Source organism: Prosopis cineraria, unplaced genomic scaffold, assembly GCF_029017545.1.
Source record: "Prosopis cineraria cultivar Desert tree isolate PC_DT_omini unplaced genomic scaffold, ASM2901754v1 PC4, whole genome shotgun sequence".
Lineage (NCBI taxonomy): Eukaryota > Viridiplantae > Streptophyta > Magnoliopsida > Fabales > Fabaceae > Prosopis > Prosopis cineraria.
The window spans coordinates 40035591-40061290 of record NW_026555335.1 but is presented as its reverse complement, the minus strand read 5'-3'; the positions used below and the strand labels follow the sequence as shown (position 1 = coordinate 40061290).

The following is a 25700-nucleotide window of genomic DNA, read 5'->3' as shown; positions in this document are numbered from 1 at the left end:
CTTTTTAAAAAATTGAGTTTCAAATTATAAATTTATAAAGGTCGGGTTTATATGAAATAAGCTGATATTAGTTAGGCTTGCCCTTTTTTTTAACTTTAGGTGCTGACCCAGTACTGTTTTTCAGGAACGGATTGAGATGCCAACGTATTTTCAGCGTCAACACGTAGCATGCAAGGGTGTTGACGTGGCACGTCCTGGGCCTTCCCCGAAGATGGAACAGAAAAGTAAGGACAAAGGGCCGAATTACATAATTCCGATGTCTCGGATTATGGCCACTTCCAAGGCCAGGCCTGCAAGGACGTGCTGTGGTTCTTTGATTTCTTTTCATCGACCACAGTGTATTTTGGTTCTCTCTGAATTCTGTCTCCAGCACCCCACGACATTCAATCTATTTTATCATCTGTATCTGTAAGTCATGGATCATAATGGTGGCTGCTGATTCCATTCACAGTTAGTTTGATCAAAGTGGATCCCACAATCATTTTCTGGGAAAAATGTGCGATCACTGATTTAATATGTCAAGAGATATCATATAGTTCTTGGCAACCACAATTCTAGATGTTAAAATATTTTTTATGAATGGTATTTATAAATTCTCGGAAAAGCAGTCCAATGTGAGCCATTTTGTAAACATTACATATTACATATAATTTTCAACCATATCAAAAAAACCAAAAAAATGCTTTGGTGGCTTGTACTAAATAACAAGGTGCTTTCCTACGTGACCGATCTTCTTGTTAAGTTTAGATTTGATTTTTTCCTTCTCATCCAAAATCGACACAGTCCAATTAAATTATACTAAATCTGATTGATCAAAACAAGTGGTGACATTATTAATAGGATCCGGATCAATTTTTGAGATTGTCAAAGGGAACTAGCATTGTTTGATCTGGCTTGAACTGGTTGGGTTTAAATCCAACTAACTTCATGAATACGTTGCCCGCAATTTAGTTCCAAATCCCAATCTGTCATTTTAAGGACGTTCTTTTCAAATTTTTGGTCTGACGGGTTTTTTATATATATATTCATTAAAATACTTTACTTTGTTTTTACAAAAAAAAATAATGTGAGCTACGAGTTCTTGATATTAGAGCTGGGCATATCACCAATCCAGGCCATATGGGCCATATGAGTTAAAAGGAATATGGGTTGAATTAAGTTTATTTTATTTTTATATGGGTCAAAAAAATTTTAACACAACTCAATCTAACTCTTAAGGGTTGGCAAGTTAAATAGTCTAATCCGCTAATCTATTTTATTTTATTTTTAATTTATTTTTATAAATTTTAAACATACACCTAAATGAAAATGATGATGAGTCTCATGATATTCCTTCATGTTGTAATTTATTTTAAATTTACCAAAATGTTAGTCAATAATATTTGAATACAATATATGAATTGAGCCAACCAAACTATCCCTATTTATTTATCAAAAGTCATGAATCTACAACATTCCCTCATTTTTTATATATTTTTTATTTTTTTAAAAAATAGTATGAGTTAAATGGGCCAATCCTAACCTATCAAAGTTTGCTTATATGGTTCAAGGGTTATTTAGTCTCGGCCACAAAAATTCATTTTTATTTGGGTGAATTTTTTTCTAATCCAACCCAATTAATGTGATCAATTATTTGGGCCAACCCTGTATAATCCAAACCTATATTCCTAGCTTTACTTGAGATTCACTATAAATTCAAAACATATGATGACTTAAATAATATTTATTAAATTTTATTTTAATAAGATTTTAGGAAATCCAACGCTCATGGAGAAAGAGTTCAGAAGTAAAATAACTTCAATTGACATGGTGAGAGTTTTACCGATCAATACTTATAGGTCTTACACACATACCATGTCAAGAAAAAGCAATAAAGTTAATGGGTAACTAACGAAAAAAAAATTTCCTCCTTAAAAAAATGATTTAAAGAAAAAATTATCTCAGTTGTCAATACATGGTGCCTATCACTTTTTGAAAATAAAGTTCATGGATAAAAATAATCAAACCCTTGAAAATAAGATTGCAATTTCTCACACAATTGAAATTCATTTTTATAATTATTTGAGCATTGTAGAGATAATCATTAATTTTTTTATATAACAAGAATTCAAATTCATAACATCAATTATTATAACAAGATTAAATGATAGCTTTTAAATTACTAGTTCAAAAATATTTGAGACCCTAAATTCATTTGTAGTGTAATTTTTACCTTCAACTTTTAAAAATGATGCAACATGATCCCTACCATTAATAAAAGTTAATATTAATTGTCAATTGATTAGAAAATGACCTCAAAAATTATATAAAAATCAAAAAAATTATAAAAAAAAGGACCTAAAAAACACAAAAAAGGACTAAGAAAATTTTAGTAGTCATTTTTTGTAATTTTTTAATCATTTTCTGATCAATTAATTATTAAAGTTAACTTTTATTAATAATAAATGTCATATTGTACTATTTTTAAAAGGTGAAGAGAAATATTATATATATAAAAAAAAAAGTTTAGAATTTCATACCCTATTATCACTAGCTCCTATAGTTTGTGGCAAGACTGTCGTTTAACCCATTATAATAACATTTTCTCTTCACAAATAGAACAAGAAGATCAATTCTGGAAAGCCAATCGAACTTAACCCCTCCCCCCCCCAAAAAAAAAAAAAAAAAGCTAAATGGGGGGAAAAAACAAATAACGGACATTTTGGCAGAACGGATTGTTTGATTGAATTGAATATCCAAAATGAATTTGAAAGGTAACAGATGAAACATTACACTCTTGTATTCAATGGTTGGTGCTTTTTTTTTTTCTTTTGTAAATGGAAAACAAATTTAAAAAGGGAGTGAAGGGTAGAAGAAAAGAAGAAGTGATTGAAAAAGAAATAATCCAAATTTTGTATATGGGAGGAAAAGCCATAAATATTTTCAGATGTCGTAACTTTAGTTAAAGCAAAACTATTTGAGGTGCCTTGTAACCTAAACATTAATTCCCCAACACGTAGGCTACACGGAATCCGCCAATCTGATTTGAGTCAGATGTTTTTGTCGCCAAATTTCGACAGTGATGGGTCCTTTGATCCGATGGTCCATGCATCTACGAGAAAGAGAGAACAAAACAAAAACAAAATATATATAATTGATAACTTGAACATAACAAAACAAGTAGTGGCAAAAAAGACGAAATAATATTCTTCACATACATGAGATTATAGCTATAGCTGGCTAGGCGGTGGCAATATAATGCACATAAATCTTTTTCTTTCCCCGGCCAACTATGCACATAAATCAGAACGACGAAAAGGTCACTAGATGTGAATCAATATAAGTCAGTCATGGATATGTACATGAGATACTTTAAATATTACTTAAAAAGTTATCCCATATCTTATAAATTTAGTTAAATAAATTTTTAAAATGTGATATATAAATGAGATACCAGGAAGTATTTTTCTAGAAAGATGTAAACAGTGACAAAGCCATAATGCTCCTAGCTAATTTAAAAAGTTCCGCAGAGTCTAAGAATTTAGCATGCCTAAAATTTTGACTTTTTATTGAAAGCTGCTCCTAGCTAATAAATAATCAATAATTCATTAGGAAATTTAATTAAATTTATGTTTTCCAAACAAGCATGTGAGCTAAATCGATGTGGGGGACCAAAATTGAAGACTTCCGCTTTCTTTAACAAGTTAAATAATTTCAATTTGTCGTAGAGAAAATTTGATGTATTTAGATTTTCCCATGTTTTGTAGCATTATAATTATGTACTGTTTGTTTTTTTTTTAAAAAAAATTGTCCCTGGTTATTTTTACACACAGTTTTCCCCAATCATAAAAGTAAAAATCATCCTAAAATTCCCCACAACCATTTCAAAAGTCCCATCAAATCTAAAAATATATGCCAAGTCCCTTGAGAGAGTGTATGAGATTGAAATAATAATGATAAAAATACCCATATTATAAGATGTTCGGTTGACATCTTGACAAATACCCATTGTAAAAGTTTATTTTAGTTACAATCCTTTTAAATAATTTTCTTCAACCAAAACCCGCGTAGCAAGAAAGCATAGTTCTGTATAAAAAATTATAGCTGATTACAAAAATAATCATAAATGAAATATTTATGTGTCACTATTTCTTGAAATTCCATTCTAGTTTAGGTTATTCCATGCATTCAAAGTTAAAACACATAAAATAATTGAGATGGGTGAAAAGAACCTGGCATCTCTTTCTTTTTTTTAAAAAAAAAAACAAGATTAGCATCTAAAGCTTATCAATAAAAAAACATGCAAGAATAGAATTGGGAACATGAATCAACCCAAAGCATATGAATTGAGAAAAATATAAGTTAAATTAAATTCAATTTATTTTTGTATGGGTTGAAAAAATTACAACCTAACCCAATGATTGAGAGTTGACAAATTAAATGGGTTAACTTACCAATTCATTTTTTTAATTTATTTTTTCATGAATATAAAAGAATACACTTAAATGACGGAATCAGTTTCGGTGCTTAACACCAAAACACTGCCATTTTTTTTAACCACACATTCATTATAATAATAAATAAATATTATGAAATTATTATTTCAATATTTAATAAATAAATAAATATTAAGATGTTAAAATTAAACCCAAACAATTTAACTCATTAAAATTTGACTTGAATAATTCATATATAAATTTTGATCTAAACAGTTCAGAACTATATTAAAAAATTAAAATTGTAACTAAAAATATTTTTTATTTCATTAATTTTGCACAGTTGTTTATCTATAAAAGATAATATCATTTAAGACATGATTAAGTATTAAATATAGATACTTTTTTTAATAAAAATTCAAACATTGATTTATTACAATGTAAGAAATTAACTCATTTTGCTAGAGTTAACTCCTATTTTAAATTATTTGGATCATTTTTTATTTTTTAGTATAGTTTTCAATGTTCAAACCAAAATTTTTATTTGAACTACTCAAGTTCAATTTTAACATCTTAATATTTATTTATTTATTAAATATTAAAATAATAATTTTATAATAATTATTTATTATTGAATAAATTAATAATAAATTTGAGGTTTAACAAAAGGAAAAGAAAAAAAATACTGCCAAATGACAGTGTTTTGGTGCTGAGCACCGAAACCGAGTCCCTTAAATGATGATGGATTCCAACATGATGTTCCTTTATGATTCATTTTAAATAAACTAAAATATTAAACTATAATGTTTGTATAAAATATAATTTTTTGATACAGAATATATGAATTGGGTGAACCAAACCAAATTATATCCATCAATTTGTCAAAAGTCATGTGGTTCGACTGTTTTTTCTTTTATTTTTTAAAAAATAATATGGGCTAAATGGGTTCAAGGTTAGATCATATGATTCACAAATTATTTGGTCTAATAGAGAAAACTTTATTTTTATTTGGGTCATTTATTCCAAACTTGAATTGACTTTTATGGTTGGTTATTTGGATTAATATATATAATTCAACTCATATTTTTAACTCCATACAAGGAAAAGTACTATCATTTAAGTTTGATCTTGATAATATTTAAAATCTAAATTAATTTATAATATTTAACACACTTCTCACAGCTCTTTATAAGAAATAAATAATCATTGGCTTGAGAAACAAAAAATGGGCAGTGTTTTGTTTCTCAATCTTTTGTTAGGCTACCCTCTTTTTTTTTTTTAAAATAAGTTTTCCTGTTTTGTCTTTTTTGGCTCCTTGAGGAGCCATCGTCTATGGACCACTGGATAACAGTATATGACGCATGGCTTTTGCTATCGCATCAAGAGTTTTTAACTCTTTGGTTAGTGCTCTTGTGGAACCCACTTTCATCGTTTTGAAGACGATTCTCAATTGGTCTGGAAGATGTTTTCATCTTATACTCAACATTTATGGACTCGATTTATTAGAGCTTGAATTCTTAAATTTAATTTTTTATTTTTTACTTTTTTTTAAAACTCAATTCTTATTTAAAAAGTTTAAGATTAGACTCGCAAATCTTATTTTAAAAAATTTTAAAAAAATTATAATAAAATTAAACATTACAAATTAATTAAAATGTTTTGAAATTAAAAAAATTAAAATTTTCATAATTTTTTAAAAATTAAACAACATAAATTAAAAAGTCTAGTAATAAAATTTAAATTTTAGTTAAAAAATAGTTCACTTTTTATGCATATACAGACATTATAATTATAGAAAAAATTAAAAATATGCAGACACTCTACATTCACACACACGATTGAGATAATTACAGAAAATTGGGTTTGTTTGCATGGGATTCGATCTACTCAAAATAATGAAACTCAGAATAATTTTAGAGTAGGCAATATTGATGATCATGGACATAGAGGACATTGGTTTGGGCTTTCGTTGGGAGAGTTTTTCAAAATAATGTAGGAGCATATTACTCCTTCTCCTTTGGGGGGAAAAGGGTCGAAGGCAAGGGACAAAATTTTCCCTCCCCTCCTCTTCACTTTACCAAGTCAAACATGAAATTTAAAGAGTAAAATCCATTCCTTCCTCTGTCCTGACGATCTTGCATGTATGCATATTTAGTCAACAGGAGGCAACATTACTGATCATGCATTCGCCAGTTTAATAAATTGGAGAAAATACGGCAAGGATATATGGCTATATTTGGTAAAATAGAATTTTTTTTTTTTTAGAGAAACAGAAAGGGAGATGGAGAGAAACTTTTATAAAAAAATTATTTAATTTTTTGATTGCTCATAGATATCATTCTATATAAGACAATTATAATCGAGATATGATTAGACATTAAATGTGAACACCTCTTTTAATAAGGATTCAAACTTTGATTTGTCATGTTACGAGATATTAGGTAAGAAGATCTTTAAAAAAAAAAAAACCAGGCAAGAAGAAATGGGAAAAAAAATTATATTGAGAAATTGATGTAACATGAATGCATCTTGCATAGTTATATACTCAAATTGAGGGTGATAGTTAATTTGTAAGTGAAACAAGGGCGAGTAGTCAAGGGAATGAAAGGACAAACCCATCAGTGTAATCCCCTCTGACTCTATCATCCGTGGTGACATGTTGGAAGCTATCGAGACAAAATTGAATATGGGAATGTGAAGTTTATAGGGAATGATCGAGGAGGGACATATCTAATTGCTGGTATGTTGCCAAACATCCTCTTATCATTCCTCCAAACATGTGAATAAAGAGTCTCGTCACAAGGCTTGTTCAATTCCCATCTATCATGTTCATCATTTCTTCCAACGACCGCAATTGGAAACTGAAAAGTATCCTTGTTTGAGTTTATATATATATATATATATATATATTTTTTTCTTAGAAGAAAAAGGGATTGCAATTGAACTTAATACGAATACGTGAGGGTTTGTTTTTCTGGTACGATGCCACACGAAAAGCTGTGTTAAAAAACTACAATGTTTTTGCATTTAAGGATGGACTGTCAAAAATCATAAAACCAAAATTGCCGCTTGAAGCTTAATGAATAAATAGATCGGCGCATTTATTTGAATGAGCAAAAAACTTCCATAGCACTAGGATAGTATCTAAAATTCTTTATTAAGTTTAATTTTCAGGGATTAAAAATTTTAATTAATTAAATTATAAAATTTTGATTAAAATAAAATAAATGGTAGAAATCTAATTTAAAGTTAAATGAAGTTGTAATCACCTGCAACTTTCTGATTTTTTTAATTTAATTTCCTTGATTATTGTAGTTGAGGGCTCCACAGTTACAGTGGTGCTGACCCAGCACTGTTTTTCAGGAACGGACTGAGATGCCAACGTATTTTCAGCGTCAACACGTAGCATGCAGGGGTCTTGACGTGGCACACCCTGGGCCTTCCCCGAAGATGGAACGGAGAAGTTCGGACAAAAGGCCGAATTATATAATTCCAATGTCTTGGATCATGGCTGCTTCCAGGGCCTGCAAGCATGTGCTATGGTTCTTTGATTTATTTTTATTAACCACAATGTGTTTTGGTTCGTTCTATCTGAATTCTGTCTCCAGCACTCCACGACATTTATTTATATCCGTAAGTCATGGATCATAAGGGTGGCTGCTGATTCCATTCACAGTTAGTTTGATCAAAGTGGACCCCACAATCATTTTCTGGGAAAAATGTGCGATCACTGACTTAATATGTTGAGAAGTATCATATAGTTCTACGCAACCATGATTCTAGATGTTAAAATATTTTTTATGAATGGTACTTATAAATTCTTGGAAAAGCAGTCCAATGTGAGCCATTTTGCATACATACATATTGCATATAATTTCCAACCACATCAAAAAAACAAAAAACCAAAAATAAAATGCTTTGGTGGCTTATACTAAATAAAAGGTGCTTGCCTACGTGATCGATCTTCTTCTTCCCCACTTCTCTTCACAAAAGTTTCGATTTGATTTTTTTTTCCTTCTCATCCAAAGTCGACACAGTCCAATTAGAGTATACTAAATCTGATTGATCAAAAAAAGTGATGACATTATTAATAGGATCCGGATCAATTTTTGAGATTATTAGAGGGAACTAGTATTGTTTGATCTGGCTGGAACTGGTTGGGTTTAAATCCAACTAACTTCATGAATACGTTGCCCGCAATTTAGTTCAAAATTCCAATCTGTCATTTTAAGGGCGTTCTTTTCAATATTTTTGGTCTAAAGGGTTATTTTCATATTCATTAAAATAATTTTAACTTTGTTTTTACAAAAAAATTATGTGAGTCACTAGTTTTTGATATTAAAGTTGAGAATATTGTCAATCCAAACCATATAGGTTGGAAAATCTTAACCCAACCCGACCTTTTAAGGGTTGGCGGGCCAAATGATATAACTTATCAATCTATTTTATTTTATTTTTAATTTATTTTTTATAAATTTTAAAAATACACCTAAATAAAAATGATGATGAGTTCTAATATGATATTTCTTCACGTTGTGATTTATTCCAGATATACCAAAATGTTAACCAGTAATATTTGAATAAAATATATGAATTGAGCCAACCAAACTATGCCCATCTATTTATCAAAAGTCACAAAACTCCAACATTCCCTCATTTTTTATATATTTTTTATTTTTTAAAAAAATAATATGGGTTAAATGGGGTAATTCTTACCCATTAGAGTTTGCCAATATGGTTCAAGCGTTATCTGGTTTGGTCCAAAAAACTCATTTTTATTTGAGTTAATTTTTTTCCAACCCAACCGACATAATAGTTATTTGGGCCAACCCGTATAATCCAAGCCCATATTCTCGATTCTACTTGAGATTTACTATAAATTCAAAACATATGATGGCTTAAATAATATTTATTAAATTTTATTTTAACAAAATTTTAGAAAATCTAATACTCTTGAAAAAAGAGTTTAGAAGCAAATTAGCTCTAAATGATATGGTAAAAGTTTTGCTAGTCAGTGCTTATAGGCCCCACACACATACTATATCAACAAAAAGTAGTAAAGTTAATAGATAACTAATGGAAGAGTTTTTTTTCTCTCCTTAAAAAATTGATTCAAAGAAAAAATTATCTCAATTGTCAATACATGGTGCCTAACACTTTTTGAAAACAAAGTTAAGGGATAAAAATAATTAAAACCTTGAAAATAAGATTGCAATTTTTCACGCAATTGAAATTCATTTCTATAAATATTTTAGCATTGCAAAGATAATCATTAATTTTTTTAAATAACAAGAATTCAAATTCATAACATCAATTATTATAACAAGATTAAATGATAAATATAGCTTTTAAATTATTAGTTCAAAAATATTTGAGACCTTAAACTTATTTGTAGTGCAATTTCACCTTTAACTTTTAAAAATGATATAACATTTTTCCTACCATTAGCAAAAGTTAATATTAATTGTTGGTTGATTATAAAATGACTTAAAAAATTATATAAAAAACCAAAAAAAATTATAAAAAAAGACCTAAGAAACACAAAAAAGGCATAAGAAAATTTTAGTAGTCATTTTTTGTAATTTTTTTTAACCATTTTGTGGTCAACTAATTATTAAAGTTAACTTTTACTAATGATAAATGTCATATTACATCGTTTTTAAAAATTAAAGAGAAATAAATTTAAAATTTCATACTCTATTGTCACTAGCTCCTATAGTTTAATGGTGAAATTATCATCTAACCCATTATGAAAACATTTTCTCTTCACAAATAGAACAAGAAAATCAATTCTGGAAAGCGAATCAAACCTAACCCCAAAAAAAAGGGTAAATGGGGGAAAAACAAATAACGGACATTTTGGCAGAATGGATTGTTTGATTGAATTGAATATCCAAAATGAATTTGAAAGGTAACAGATGAAACATTACACTCTTATATTCAAGGGTTGGTGCTTTTTTTTTTTTTTCCTTTTGTAAATGGAAAACAAATTTAAAAAGGGAGTGAAGGGTAGAAGAAAAGAAGAAGTGATTGAAAAAGAAATAATCCAAATTTTGTATATGGGAGGAAAAGCCATAAATATTTTCAGATGTCGTAACTTTAGTTAAAGCAAAACTATTTGAGGTGCCTTGCAACCTAAACATTAATTCCCCAACACGTAGGCTACACGGAATCCGCCAATCTGATTTGAGTCAGATGTTTTTGTCGCCAAATTTCGACAGTGATGGGTCCTTTTATCCGATGGTCCATGCATCTACGAGAAAGAGAGAACAAAACAATATATATATATATATATATATATATATAATTGATAACTTGAACATAACAAAACAAGAAACTATGCACATAAATCAGAACGACGAAAAGGTGACTAGATGTGAATCAATATAAGACAGTCATGGATATATAAATGAAATACTTTAAATATTATTTAAAAAGTTATCTCATATCTTATAAATTTAATCAAACAAATTTTTAAAATGTGATATATAAATGAGATACGAGGATGTATTTTTCTAGAAAGACGTAAACAGCCACAAAGCCATAATGCTCCTAGCTAATTTGAAAAGTTCCGCAGAGTCTAGGAATTTAGCATGCCTAAAATTGACTTTTTATTGAAAGCTGCTCCTAGCTAATAAATAATCAATAATTCATTAGGAAATTTAATTAAATTTATGTTTTCCAAACAAGCATGTGAGCTAAATCGATGTGGGGGACCAAAATTGAAGACTTCCGCTTTCTTTAACAAGTTAAATAATTTCAATTTGTCGTAGAGAAAATTTGATGTATTTAGATTTTCCCATGTTTTGTAGCATTATAATTATAGTACTGCTTATTTTATTTTTTTAAAATTGTCCCTGGTTATTTTTTACACACAGTTTTCCCCAATCATAAAAGTAAAAATCATCCTAAAATTGCCCACAACCATTTCAAAAGTCCCATCAATCCAAAAATATATGTCAAGTCCCTTGAGAGAGAGAGTGAGATTGAAATAACAATGATAAAAATACCCATATTGTAAGATGTTCGGTTGACATTATAGAAGTTTTTTTCAGTTACAATCCTTTTAAATAATTTTCTTCAATCAAAACCCGTGTAGTAAGAAAGCATAGTTCTGTATAAAAAATTATAGCTGATTACAAAAATAATCATAAATGAAATATTTATGTGTCACTATTTCTTGAAATTCCGTTCTAGTTTAGGTTATTCCATGCATTAAAACACATAAAATAATTGAGATGGGTGAAAAGAACTTGGCATCTCTTTCTTTTTTTTTTTTTAAAAAAAAAGATTAGCATCTAAAGCTTATCAATTAAAAAACATGCAAGAATAGAATTGGGAACATGAATCAACCCAAAGCATATGAATTGAGAAAAATATAAGTTAAATTAAATTCAATTTATTTTTGCATGGGTTGAAAAAATTACAACCTAACCTAATGATTGAGAGTTGAGAAATTAAATGGGTTAACTCACCAACTCATTTTTTAATTTATTTTTTCATGAATATAAAAAAATACACTTAAATGACGAAATCGGTTTCGGTGCTTAACACCAAAACACTACTATTTTTTTTAACCAATCATTCATTATAATAATAAATAAATATTATGAAATTATTATTTGAATATTTAATAAATAAATAAATATTAAGATGTTAAAATTAAACCTGAACAATTTAACTCATTAAAATTTGACTTAAATAATTCATATATAAATTTTAATCTAAACATTTTAGAACTATATTGAAAAAATTAGAATTGTAACTAAAAATATTTTTTTATTTTATTAATTTTGCACATTTTTTTATCTATGAAAGATAATATCATTCAAGACATGATTAAGTATTAAATATAGATACTTCTCTTAATAGAAATTCAAACATTGATTTATTACAATGTAAGAAACTAACTCATTTTACTAGAGTTAACCCCTGTTTTAAATTATTTAGATCATTTTTTATTTTTTCGTATAGTTTTCAATGTTCAAACCAAAAATTTTATTTGAACTACTCAGGTTCAATTTTAATATTTTAATATTTATTTATTTATTAAATATTAAAATAATAATTTTATAATAATTATTTATTATTGAATAAATTAATAATAAATTTGAGGTTTAACAAAAGAAAAGGAAAAAAAAAAACACAGCTAAATGATAGCATTTTGGTGCTGAGCACCCAAACCGAGTCCCTTAAATGATGATGGATTCCAACATGATGTTCCTTTATGATTCATTTTAAATAAACTAAAATAATAAACCATAATATTTGTATAAAATATAATTTTTTGATAAATTGTACAAAATATATGAATTGGGTCAACCAAACCAAATCATATTCATCAATTTGTCAAAAGTTATGTGGTTCGACCATTTTTTTTTTAAATAATATGGGCCAAACAAGTTTAAGGTTAGATTATATGATTCACAAATTATTTGATCTAATAAAAAAAACTTTATTTTTATTTGGATCATTTATTTCAAACCCAAAGTAACTTTTATGGTTGGTTATTTAGATCAATATATATAATTCAACTCATATTTTTAACTCTATGCAAGGAAAAGTGCTATCATTTAAGTTTGATCTTGATACTATTTAACACACTTCTCAAACCTCTTTATAAGAAATAAATAATCATTGACTTGAGAAACAAAAAATGGGTAGCGTTTTGTTTCTCAAGCTTTTGTTAGGCTACCCTCTGCTTTTTTTTTTTTTTTTAAGTTTTATAGTTTGTTGGCTGATCTTGTTGCAGTCCCTGTTTTGTCTTTTGGGCTACTTGAGGAGCCATGGTCTATGGACCACTGGATAACAGTATATGACGCATGGCTTTTGCCATCGCACCAAGAGTTTTTAGCTCTTTGGTCAGTGCTCTTGTGGAACCCACTTTCATCGTTTTGAAGACGATTCTCAATTGGTCTGGAAGATGTTTTCATCTTATACTCAATTTTTATGAGCTTGATTCATTAAAACTTAATTCTTAGACTTAATTTTTTATTTTTTTACTTCTTTTTTAAAACTCAATTCTTATTTAAAAGGTTTAAAATTAGACTCACAAATCCTATTTTAAAAAATTTTTAAAAAAATATAATAAAATTAAACACTACAAATTAATTAAAATGTTTTGAAATTAAAAAAAAATAAAATTCTCATAATCTTTTAAAAATTAAACAACACAGATTTAAAAGTTTAGTAATAAAATTTAAATTTTAATTAAAAAATAGTTCACTTTTTATACATATACAGACATTATAATTATAGAAAAAATATCAAAATTTTATACTGTGCATGATATTTATTAAATTAATTTTAAAATAAATTAAAATTAATAATAATGCAACACATGTAAGATTAGGACTTTAAGTTAGTAGGTCCTTCTTGACTTAAAAGTGTATTCTACTAAAAAAAATTAATAATAATATAATAAGATTTAAGGACTGCCTGATTACTTAAAAAAACTTAATTTTTAAATTTTAAATTTTTATTTAAACAGGACTTCAAATCTGATCTTTATTTTTAACTTTATTCAAAGGTCTTTGCTCTGTCAGTCCTCTTCTTCCTATGTTGTTAGCATTTGGCTAGTAGGGGTCTCTCCATCAGCTTTGTGCACAGGAGGAGTTGTTGTTGGCTATCTGTTTTTTTAGTTTCTTTAATGCTGTTATATTTATGCTTTCAGTTTGTTTGCTTGTACTAACCTGCTAGTAATGAATAAGTTGTCTTGCTCTAAAATAAATAAATAATCATTTTACGCAAACTAAAGAATACGATTAACATCAATAATATTCAACTTTTGTTAAGAAAATACTCTTGTTGATTATTTGATTAAACAACAATTCAATCATAGACTATGAGCTCATGAACGTTTGAAACTTTAAATTTATTTTTTGTATAATATTCTCTTTCAACTTTTAAAAGTAATGTAATATAGTTCCTACAGTTAATAAAAATTAATTTTAATTATTACTTGACAAAAAATAATAAAAAAGAACCTAAAAATATGGAAAATTTCTTGGTTCTTTTATGTTTTTTTAGGTCATTGTTAGTTATTTTTTGTCATTTTATATAATTGTTAATTTATTTTATGTCATTTCATATCATAGTCAACCAACAATTAAAGTTAACTTTTGTTAATGACAAAAGTTACATGGCACTATTTTCAATAAAGTCGATAATTTAGGCAGGTTAGGTTTATTGGAGTCAGATTCAATTCGAGTCAGCTTATTCAGATTGAGCTTGAAGTATTCTACCTTTTTAAAAAGACTCATATAATCAAACTTGACTTTAACTTTTTTTAGGTGAGTTCGAGCTAGTATGAATTATCATCTCTACAAATATATAGAGTCAGTAATTCCAACTATCGAGTTTATTTGGGTTAGACTCAATTCGACCCAAACTTATTCAAATCGGATTTAAAATATCATACTCTTTTTTTAAAAATTTTATATAGTCAAGTTCAACTCTAACTTTTTTTCGAGTGGATTTAGGTTGAGTCAAATTACTGTATATAATTTTCAAAGGTTAAAAAGAAATATTATATAAAAATATAAGTTTATAATTCTCATACTCTTATGCCTACTATAATTAAGAGATCAAATTACCTTTTAACCATTGATTGCTTGATAGGGTGGTCATGTATTACTAACATTATAAGAGTAAAACAAGAAGTGTTTAGTTTAACCGATGAAATGAGTTAAATTAATTTACTTTGAGATCTTAAATTTGAGTCTTGATATTATGCAAGCACAGTGAAGACCTTTTCCTTCTATTTAGATGAAAAAAAAAGTTCTTAATTATTTTTTAAAAAGGTTGAGAAATATTGCTATACAGTAATTTCAATGAAAACAAATTTATTATATAAAAAAAATGAAAATTTCTAAGCATGGTACGGGTGTGTTTTATTATATTTTTAATCTTTAAATATGAACCCCTCTTTTTCGCTTTTTAATCTCATTGTAAGGCCTGAGGAATATTTTGAATTAATTTAACTATCATTAATTTAATATTTTAGAATGTAAATGAGATTTACCTTATAATGTAACATCTTTGACGATAGATTTATAGATCAAAGATCACAGATCGCGTGAAAGGAGGGCCCGCAGTAATTTATTTTAATTGCAAAAATATACAATTTAAATTTAAATTAAGCTTCTGGTCCCCACTTTCCCCCTATAAAGTCCATCCTCGGCCCTGTCCTCAAATTTTCACGGTCCAACTCTACATTCTTCCTTCTCCTTCTGTCTCTCTGACTTTCCGATTACACGCTTGTTTTTCCCAGCGAACTTAGCAAATCATGGACTCCAAGCACACGCCTGCACTTAAGTTCCTCTGTAGTTACGGCGGCAAGATTCTTCCCCGTTCCATCGACGGCAGTCTCCGTTATGTCGGCGGCCACACCAGAGTCCTCTCCGTTGATCCTTCAATTGCCTTTTCAGGTTTGTTCCTTTTCTTTTTCTTATTGATGTTGTGTATTTGTTTTCGAATTCTGAGTTGATGATTCAATCATGTTAATTAACTTATGCGTTTTTGATGTTTATAGACCTCATGGGAAAGCTTGTTGAGTTCTGTGGTTCGTCTGTGAACTTGAAGTGTTCGTTACCCAGCGGAGACCTCGAGACGTTGATTTCAGTAACTAATGATGATGATTTGGTCATTATTATCGACGAATATAATCAAGCATCGTCGTCTATGGCTCACCCGTTGAAGATCAGAGCCATTCTTACGCCCCCAAGGTCTCTCAAAAAAGTTTCTTCTTCTCCTCCGTCTTCGCGGTCGAGCGCCGACCTCTCTTCAACTGAATCGACTCGCTCCTCCACTGAATCGTTGCCGTATTTTCCTGCCTATCGGGTCGTCCGTCCGGTAGCGTATCCGGTGGGAGTCCGTAACGGTTGGGGAAAAGCGTGCTGCTATCCCGATTGTTACGACAGAAGCTCTCGATTCCTGAACCGTAGACCTAGCTGCCCCAATTTCTGCCACTGAGTTGATTCCCAGCAAATTAGGGTGGTATAGGAATAGGACTAGTTCGAACTCGGACCACAGATAGAACATACCAGACGATGATGAAACTTTGAGGTGGAGTTAAAAAATATACGGATATTAAAGAATATGCGAGTATAGTACAGTTGATTTAATACGATGATCTACTTCATAAATTCTCAATCGAAGCTGAATTAGACGGCAGTTACTAATTAAGATTCCGAAGGAGGGGTATTTGATTCCGAAGACGTCGGAGATATTGCCGTCTTCCGGGTTCTAGAACGTTTATTTTCTATGTGAATTTGACTAGGCTTAATGCAGATTGAGTTTCTCCTCAATTTGTTGGTCAAAATATTCTCCGTTGATTTGTATCAACGGCACCAATCTTTTTCGTGAATTTCCTACTTGCAGTTCAGAAGGCGATTGGGATTGTGACTTTAGTATTTGATTCTTCTTTAAAGCTTGAAACCGAAACAAGATGTTTTCATTTTTTAGATATTCTGCTTTTTTAAATATTTTTAAAAATATGCTATCAAATAATTTTTTATATTATTTTATTTTAGAGAATAAAAAAGTGTTACTAAAACAAGTTGCCAAACAGGTCTCAAATTTCTCTAGTTATTAGAATGCAGCAAATAATGACCGGTCCAGAGGGATATCATGATAGAGAGAAACAAGCCCTAGAATTACCGATGCCTATTCTCAGTACCATTAAAATTGGATTGCTGGAAAAAAGGATTCTGTAACTAATTATATTTTTTTTTTTGGTACAACGAAATGGTCCACGTTAATTATTATAAAAGGTAAAAAAATATAGCAAATTGCACTCGATGATTTGGCCACTAGCCACTAGCTAGCCTTGGGTTAAATTAGTCTATGTGACAATTTTATTTTGAACTTATTAGAGTTTTGGCGATTTATTTATTTATATATATATATATGATGATTACATGAAGATGTACCAACAAATTATATTTGAAATATTGTATATAAGAATATAACTACTGTACACCTCCGAAAATTAATCAGCCGTTTTTGGATGAAGTTCCGAAAATTAATCATTAGACTGCTCAAGACTGTAATTTTCATAAAAGATAATGATCCTTTTTAAGGGCTGATAGTAAACTTTTAAAAATATTTAATTTTTTTTAATAGTGAAAACTCCGACATCTAAATTTTAAAATAATATGTAGTTTTTTTCCCCCAAATATGTTTTTGGCAGGGAAAACTTGTGCAGCAAGTGGCAACCCTAATAGTCATGATATTAAAAATCAAATAGGTGGTGGTATCAAGTGCCGGTCTAGTGCTTGTGAACCTCTCTGTATTTTCTGAGTGGCTTCCGCCTCTCAAACTCCACTGTGCAAAAAACAAGGTCAATGGAAGTCATTATCAGGCTTGTTCCTCCAGTCATGATTTAACATTTCATGGTTCCTTCCAGAGAAAGGAAACTTTTCCTTTCTTCCTTCGTCCGCGTGTGCAAGCCGCGTGAAGGTATTTTAGGATCTAAGACGAAATTAGCTAAGAGATTTAATGTATTATAATCTATGCATCTTCATATCACTTTTTTAGCTTTTTGAATTGTAAAATTAAATATTACATTTTTATAATTAATTAATTTTAACATTTTATTTTTAATATATTTTCTCTGTTTTAAATTATAAAATATTTTTAGATAAAATCTCATATGCTAATAAAATTCATTAAATATATTTTACAATCTTACTTTTTTAAGATAAAAATATAAACATTTAAAAATTTTCTTCATTTAATAATTCATTAATGAAATAATATTAAAAAGAGAAAACACATGAAAAGTGAAATATTTAAAAAGTATCATTAATAAAATATTATTTTTATCAAAATATCTTATATTTTAAAATGTTAAATCTTTTGTAAAAGTGTTTTATAATTTGAGATGGAAGTAATATAATATAGTTAATTTATTTAATCTATTTCGTAACATGTTTGATAATGAATAAAATTTAAGTAATTTTAATTTTGAAAAACTTCTTTCAGTAGAAGCAACTGTTATTGGTATTATCAATAATATTTTATAAAGAGAGAATTAATTCTCCGCTCCTTATGATTTTTCCAATTTTTGAATCAAGTCCTTGTAATTTTTTTTCTTTTTAGTGGATCCTTATAGTTTATACAGTTAAAGGTTTAAGTCCTTCTGTCTATGATTGCTTCTAAATCTGTTCGTCTATGATAACTAAGGATGATATGGTGTTGAATAAGCAAAGATTAAGCTCACACCTCGATAAACTTTTCGACGTGGATACATGACTAGACAGAGATTGCTCGAGCCTGGCATCTTTCATGTCTCCACCCTCCCTTGTTCCATCTTTCTCTACTCTCATCCTTCCTTCCCAGATCCCATGAGAGGAAATCAAAGAAGTCAATATCAGAGAACCGTGACCTTCAATTGCTCTGGGGATTGGCCACTGTTCTCGCTATCGATTAACTCAAAGGAAATGTCGTTGCTTTCGTTGATTAATATTGGATTTCTATTCTCATACCCAGTCTTACAACACAGGTCAATAATCGATTCTCTTCTCTTTCTCTCCCCTTTGCTTCTTCCAAAAATCACGACTTTCCCTTTTTCAATCTAAATCTTACTCGATCCCCTCCCTAGATATTCCTCATGACGATTGGTAGCAATAAAGAGGACCATGTTCTTGGAGACTTTAGCAACAGATCTGCATGTATTTGTTTTCTACTTGTTCTAGGTACTGGAACAATAGCAAAGACAAGAAAATTAATTTATTGCTTCATTAGGTCTGGTTTACAGTAATTTTTTTGCAAAATGTTTTATCATTTTTATTTCTCCAATTTTGTCTGGTTTATATAATACTTCAATTTTATCAGCTGCTTTGATTTGTGGTTCAAACTTATCGATGTTTTTCCCTCAATGCCATCGACATCTAACGTGTTTGATCTGAAATCTTCCCATCGATGGCGCTCAAACTCGATCTCCCATTCTCTTACATGTTCGACAAATCAACTGGTAACACCGAATGAAATGTATTTATTTTTTCCGCTATCTCCCTTCTCTTCCAGGAAGCAACTCTCTTCTTCACCAAGCTTTCTTTCAGTTGTTCGTGTATCCAGAGGAAATGTGCTGGGTATGTTTAGTCTATGCAATATATGTCCAGTCACGTGTCTATGTGGAAGAATTTGTCCAAGTGTGTGCTTAGTCAACGCTTATTCAGCACCACATCATCCTCAATCACCATAGACTAACGGATTTAGAACCGATCGTGAACGTAAGGACTTAAACATTTGACTGTGTAAACTATAAGGATCTAAGAAAAAGAAAAAAAATTACAAGGACTTGATTCAAAAATTGGTAAAACTATAAGGATTGGAGGATTAATTTTTCCTTTTATAAACAATAAAAATAATTCATTATATCAGATATATAATTAATATTAATGATTAACAAAAAATAATAATTGATTATATGGGGTATAAAATATAAATAGACTTCTCTCTGTTTTTTTTAAAAGGCCTAAGGTGGCCTTCTTATTGGCCTAACATGAGCCATGGCCACGTGCGTATGTGGCTTTGAATAGAATTCAGTAAGAATAGAAATGATCAAATCTTCTTTTTTTTTTAAAAAAAAAAACTCAGAAATGACCACTTCTACCACCAGCAAATTCAATTTAGTTAGAAAAAAGCTTCACATAAAATAAAATTCGCTCAGAGAAGAGGTATGTATACATGGAAAAAAAATTATAGACTTAATGCTTTAAGTTTTTGAATAAAAATGTGATGTCACACTCACTAATATATCATATATCCTTTTGAAACTATTGAAGCCCAACTATATTTTTTCCTATTATGAGATGTTTCTTGAGTCTAACAAATGATGTCAAAGCTTAGTTTTGAAAAAGAATTTAGTATAAAGACAATAGAAAAAGTCTTGTAAGCTTACAAGTGTTATTGTATTGACCTATTATAGCAATTTGATGTTTTCAAAGTGTGGGTGAGCAGGAGAAGTATGTTTGTGTGATTAATGATTTTGAGGGCTAGATTGTTGAGATACTTAGTATGAGTTGACTTGACTTTACATGAAAAAAAGTTTCACATTACAGGTGTGACTCACTTGTATTCTCCCTTCTAAATGTTTCCCAGGCCCAACAAACTTCTCCCAAAAAATATGTTCAATTAATTTAATAGTGATTGGTGCGGTTGAAGAGGCTGCATGAATATTTTCATACGTGGTTATTCCTCTTAGGACTGGCTAGTCGGTAAATTCATGATTGCTGAGCAATAATGAATCAAAGAAAACTTTAGCATATTTCTCTTTAGAGAAGAGAAATAAGAAAAGCAAAATATCACCGTGAAGTTATTCGTAAATTAAAAAAAAACGACATTTAAGAATTTTTAAAAAAATATTAATTACAATTAAGATACTAAAATCATAAAATTTTAGAAAACTATCATGGCTCTTCATTGGAATTAATTTTTTATTGAATTTTTTCAGCACACATGGTTCACATTTTTAGCTGCCATCAATCGTATTTTCATTACTCAATATTTTGTTCTTTTCCGGTTTCAATATTCATTATCTATGGTTTCAATACTGAAAATAATTATATATAAGTGTTTTTTAGCATTGAAAACATGTAAAATGTATATTGATGACTATTTAAAAATTGAAAATACGAGAATTAAAAATGTGAATGATGAGTACTGAACAAATTCAATTGGGGAATTTTAGAGGCTAATTATAGTCTTTCTCTGAAATTTCATAATTTTAGAGCTTAATTATAATTAATATTATCATATGCTACATCAGTTTAAAATACTCAATACCATTGTACCAAGATGCAGGAAATCATCATAAGATATGGCACATTACCCAAAAACCAGAAGAATCTCACACACCGCTAGATTTGTTAACTTTTATGATACTATATATAAATTCTATGATAATGAAGCATCATCCCAAACACAAGAACTTAAATATTAACGTATGTTGCATCATCAAGTTGATAATATATAGTGCATCAACCATCTGTTATTTATTTCTCCGGTTTCTCAGTCTATAGTGGTGGTCTATGGAAACTTACATCAAGCATAACAGAAGAGTGTGTAGCACACATAGCAGGAAGCAAATTGTGGCAGCATGCGGAGCGAATGCATAATTTGGTGCTGGAATTTGTACTCAACTTGGTATTCTCGCAAACAAATATATAAGTTCACATTGATGCACAGTTTCTTCAACCAGTTTCTTGCTCAAACTCCTCACCCTCAGATTCCCCTGCATTGTCGTCAACATCATCATCCTCGCCATCATTATCAAAATCTTCCTTCTCGTTGCCGGTCGAAGTTTTCCCAATCACAATCAGGTTGCTACTCATCTTGCTGATTTCATTACACTGCAATGATTCATGCCGAGATTAATGAGAAATCATTTTGCATGTCCTAGTATCCTAAATGAAGGCTATTATTCTCTCCAATGCAACATTCTGCATGTGCTTAAATGTGAATGGCTATGTACTTGCTCTCCTAATATTGCATGAAGCTCTTCTAAAAGACAATTGAACAAGTGAGGCAACAAGTAGAAAGAAAAATCTGCATGGTTCAAATCCAATCAGATGAATATGTATAGATAAAAAAGAATATGATGGATTTTTTTTTTATGAGGTCACAATCTTATTTGAGGACCAAAGATGCAGAAAAAGGAAACCCTGACATTCTTGCAGTAAGGCAAGGTGCTCACAACACAAATGCATGCCTATGGGGCTCAGAGAGTACATCAGCAAAAGACAAGACAGGAGAATAGCAGTGAGTACATTTGAAGGCCTTGTATCGTTTTGTTTAATCAAATTAAAGAAGGTCCGAGTAATATTTTGAAACTTCAAATGCTTATCCAAAAGCTCCGAGTAGGATTACTATCCATTCAGCAATTCATAATTGCAGTTCTGGGAGAAGTCACACAACTCATGATATAAAAGCTTTCATATCAAAAGTTATTATTTTTTTCTTTTTTTGCCAGAATATCAAAAGTTAATAAAATCACTATAAATCACAGAATATCCATCATCCCTCATGGTTACTCAGCCAGTGAACTGGCATGGGGGAAATCACAAATGCACCATCTAGATATCAGGCATAAACTAATCTCCACAGGCCTTGCTAACTCCTTTTAAAATTTGCAATGATCCAAGTAACCCCACAGAGTCTGTAAATTTCGTTAGAGATTGAGATTAAGGTTACTGATACAATTAGTTATATTGTATATTTACTTTACACGTGTCTCATTTGTATTCATTGATCTGTAACCGTTTGTCCCCCCACTGTACTAAATGTGAATATAGAGAGCCAGCCTCGGTTCCTTGTGCTGAGCATTTTCCATTCCTGTGTCTGATTTCAATCTTGTTCATTATTTAGTGCCCATATCTTCTCATAGCTTGTAAAAATAAGGCAGTTATCCCAAAGATGACGAAATGAAGGTGTGAAGGGCAATCACTCGTAAAGATTACAAGCATGTAAAGCACAAACTAAATTTATTTAATCAGAGGATCTGAATGCTGTGGGACAATTCAGATTGTGATGGCACATAGCTATCCATGGCAAATTAGTCCGTTTCAGATCAGGAATCGCCATTCGCCAATATGATATTTGTCGAATATATAAGCATAATTTATGGTACAATACAATTGAAGTAGAAAGGGCAAGTTATCACCGCATAGAAATGTGAATGGTTTACCAGTTCTACGTGATTTTGATATTTTAAGCTTAACTACGTGCCCAAGGAGCTACGGCCATTGACATTCTTCAATAAATTCAAAGCATTAAAGCATGGAAAATCCCAAAGCTTAATTTAACCTGAGAGATGTAGAAAAGACATTGCTCCCACCAAAATCAGCGTGACATAACAAGAGAATCAGCATTCCCCAATTAAATTCTTGAAGGTACTCCTAACTACATTGTGAAAGCAAAAGTGCGATTTCTTAGAAGAATCGGGAGAAAAAAAGAATACCTTTTCTTCGAAATCAGACTCCTCAATGGCGAGAAGGAGTTCTTCGTTATGGGGATGAGGCCACTGAGATGGGAGTAGAAACGACGTGGGAATCGTCTTCGTCGACAGTGGAACTGCGACCTATACGCCGGAAATTGTAACATTTGGAGAATTACAGCTTCTCTTGTTTCAGATTCCAGCAGCGTTCCTTCCTTCTTACTTGTTTCGCTCCTCAACTCTTCCCTCAATGATCTCAGCACCATGTGCTCCCTCGATTCCCCTTGCTGATGATGGATTCGTTTGACGCACTGTTTGCTGCATCCCCACCAACGGCTACGGATTGTTATTATTAATTTATTATTTTTTAAAACTCCAATTGTTTTATAACATGTTAAAAATATTAATATTTTCTGGCCAACAATATATTCATATTTATATATAAAATATATACGTTTGTTATCATCCCACTTATTCTTATTATAAATTATAAAGAGTTTTCAACTGCCTCATTAAAATTAAAAAATGACAGTTAATTCATTAAATATATTTTAAAATAAAAAAATTCATCTTTATCCTATTAAAAATAAGAAAAGAGAGATATAACCGATGTCTTTAGATTCAAACCAAATATTGAATTAGAATGGCCAGCAGTTCATGATTTATATGGTCTAAGTGGTCAAACTAGTAAGTAATAATTAAATTAAAAAATTATAATAATTTAAATATAAAAAATAAATATGAAATTATTATTTAACTTAAAAATAAAATTAAATATTTTAAATTTATCATGATTTAAAAGTTAGATACTACAACATAACATCAAATGATTAAAAAAATAATCATTTTCTTAAAAAATGATCTAAAAAATAAAAAAATGATATTTTTTGAGTTGTTTAGTTTTTAAGAATTGAATTTAGTTCCTAGTTTGATCTTGATTTTTGATCCAAAAGTTGGTCCAAAACGTTTTAATCCAACTCAATTTTTTAAATAATTTTTTCAATTTGATCGAGCTATTAATTTGATCGGTTGACAGTTTGACTAGTTCAATTTAATTTTTTAATAATTAGATATCAGGCAAATTATGAGACATAAAATTAAATTTATAATAAAGATAAAATTAAAACTAATAAATTACTCTCCATATATATTTTATTAACGAAAAAAAGAAAAAATTGAAGATATGCTAATAACTGTAGGTGTGATGACACGTTCATTCCTCTCTATAAAAGAGGTCACGGCTTCAAACTTGCGTTTGGGCATATATGTGTCTATTTAAATGGACTCCTTTTAAGAAAAATATAAACTTTTGGCATTTGGTAATGGTAATTGTTCGTAAGTTAGTTTAAAAAATTAAAATAAGTTTGTTTTGATGGATTATAACCATTTAATATATTATAAAGGATCAAGAGTCACTTTTATTCCTGAATTTTTTCTCTAGAATCTACAGGCACCTTGACTCGACACTAAATCATTTTTGTTATAATTTTATTTATATATAATTATATATAACTCGATATAATAATAAAAATATTTCTATTGTGATCTTCCATTATCTTCTCCAATCAAATGTATTTCAATTACAATTCTATTATTTTATAATTTCCCAAAGAAAACAAAATAAGGAATCTTATAGATAGAAAGGCTGGCTTTTTTTATTTGAAATAACTAAAAATAACTATTCATGATCTTCAAATACAAACACTTAATCGATGCATATCTAATATTTGATTAAAAAAAATAATTTTCTCGCCTCGTGTCGAATCAATCTAATGGTGGAATAACAGATCCTGCGCCCAGCATTATTGCTTCGCTTGTGAAAAACAACTCTTAAGAAACACCCTCACATATACCCATATTCATTGAAAATATTTTTAAATATCTTTGTAAAAAATCATGAATTTAAGTTTGTAATTGATTTTAACATATACAAATGTTTGAATATATTTTTACAAAATTATAATTTTAAATTTTAAATTTTTTTAATCATCCATAAATGAACTGAGGCTGTAACCTTCCCTTTTAAAGAGGTACGCTGGCTAATTTTTTTTATTGATGCTATTATTAATATACAATATATTAGATATTTAATTAAAATAATGGGAAGAGAATTGTAAAATCAAGAAATTAGAAATGACTCATCATGCATTCAGAGGCATCAAAATCTTGCCACTTGCCAGGGTAAACTTGTACCGTCTCTTTTCCCTTTAATTTCACATTGTAATTCTTTCGTCATCTTGGAAGTCTACCACCTGCTTCAAAAGTTCTTTAGTGCCAGCCAAACATGTTAGCTCTGGATTACATGCCAATGTAGAAAACACTCAAAAAAGGTAAAGACAGTCCTC

General features: G+C 29.5%; 2 protein-coding genes across 2 annotated transcripts; one reads left to right on the top strand and one right to left on the bottom strand.

The window, feature by feature from the left end:
• Positions 1-15613: 15613 nt before the first annotated feature.
• Positions 15614-16845, top strand: LOC129309489 (uncharacterized). The gene is made up of 2 exons (XM_054951087.1): positions 15614-15844; positions 15949-16845. Exons 1-2 carry the CDS (start codon positions 15703-15705, stop codon positions 16386-16388), a joined length of 582 nt encoding a protein of 193 aa, XP_054807062.1. The 5' UTR covers positions 15614-15702; the 3' UTR covers positions 16389-16845.
• A 4537-nt stretch (positions 16846-21382) lies between these two features.
• Positions 21383-23679, bottom strand: LOC129309022 (uncharacterized). The gene is made up of 3 exons (XM_054950369.1): positions 23596-23679; positions 23380-23499; positions 21383-21772 (listed from the first exon to the last, which is right to left on the bottom strand). The coding sequence occupies exons 1-3, from the start codon at positions 23677-23679 to the stop codon at positions 21614-21616; spliced, it is 363 nt and encodes a 120-aa protein (XP_054806344.1). The 3' UTR covers positions 21383-21613.
• Positions 23680-25700: the final 2021 nt, after the last annotated feature.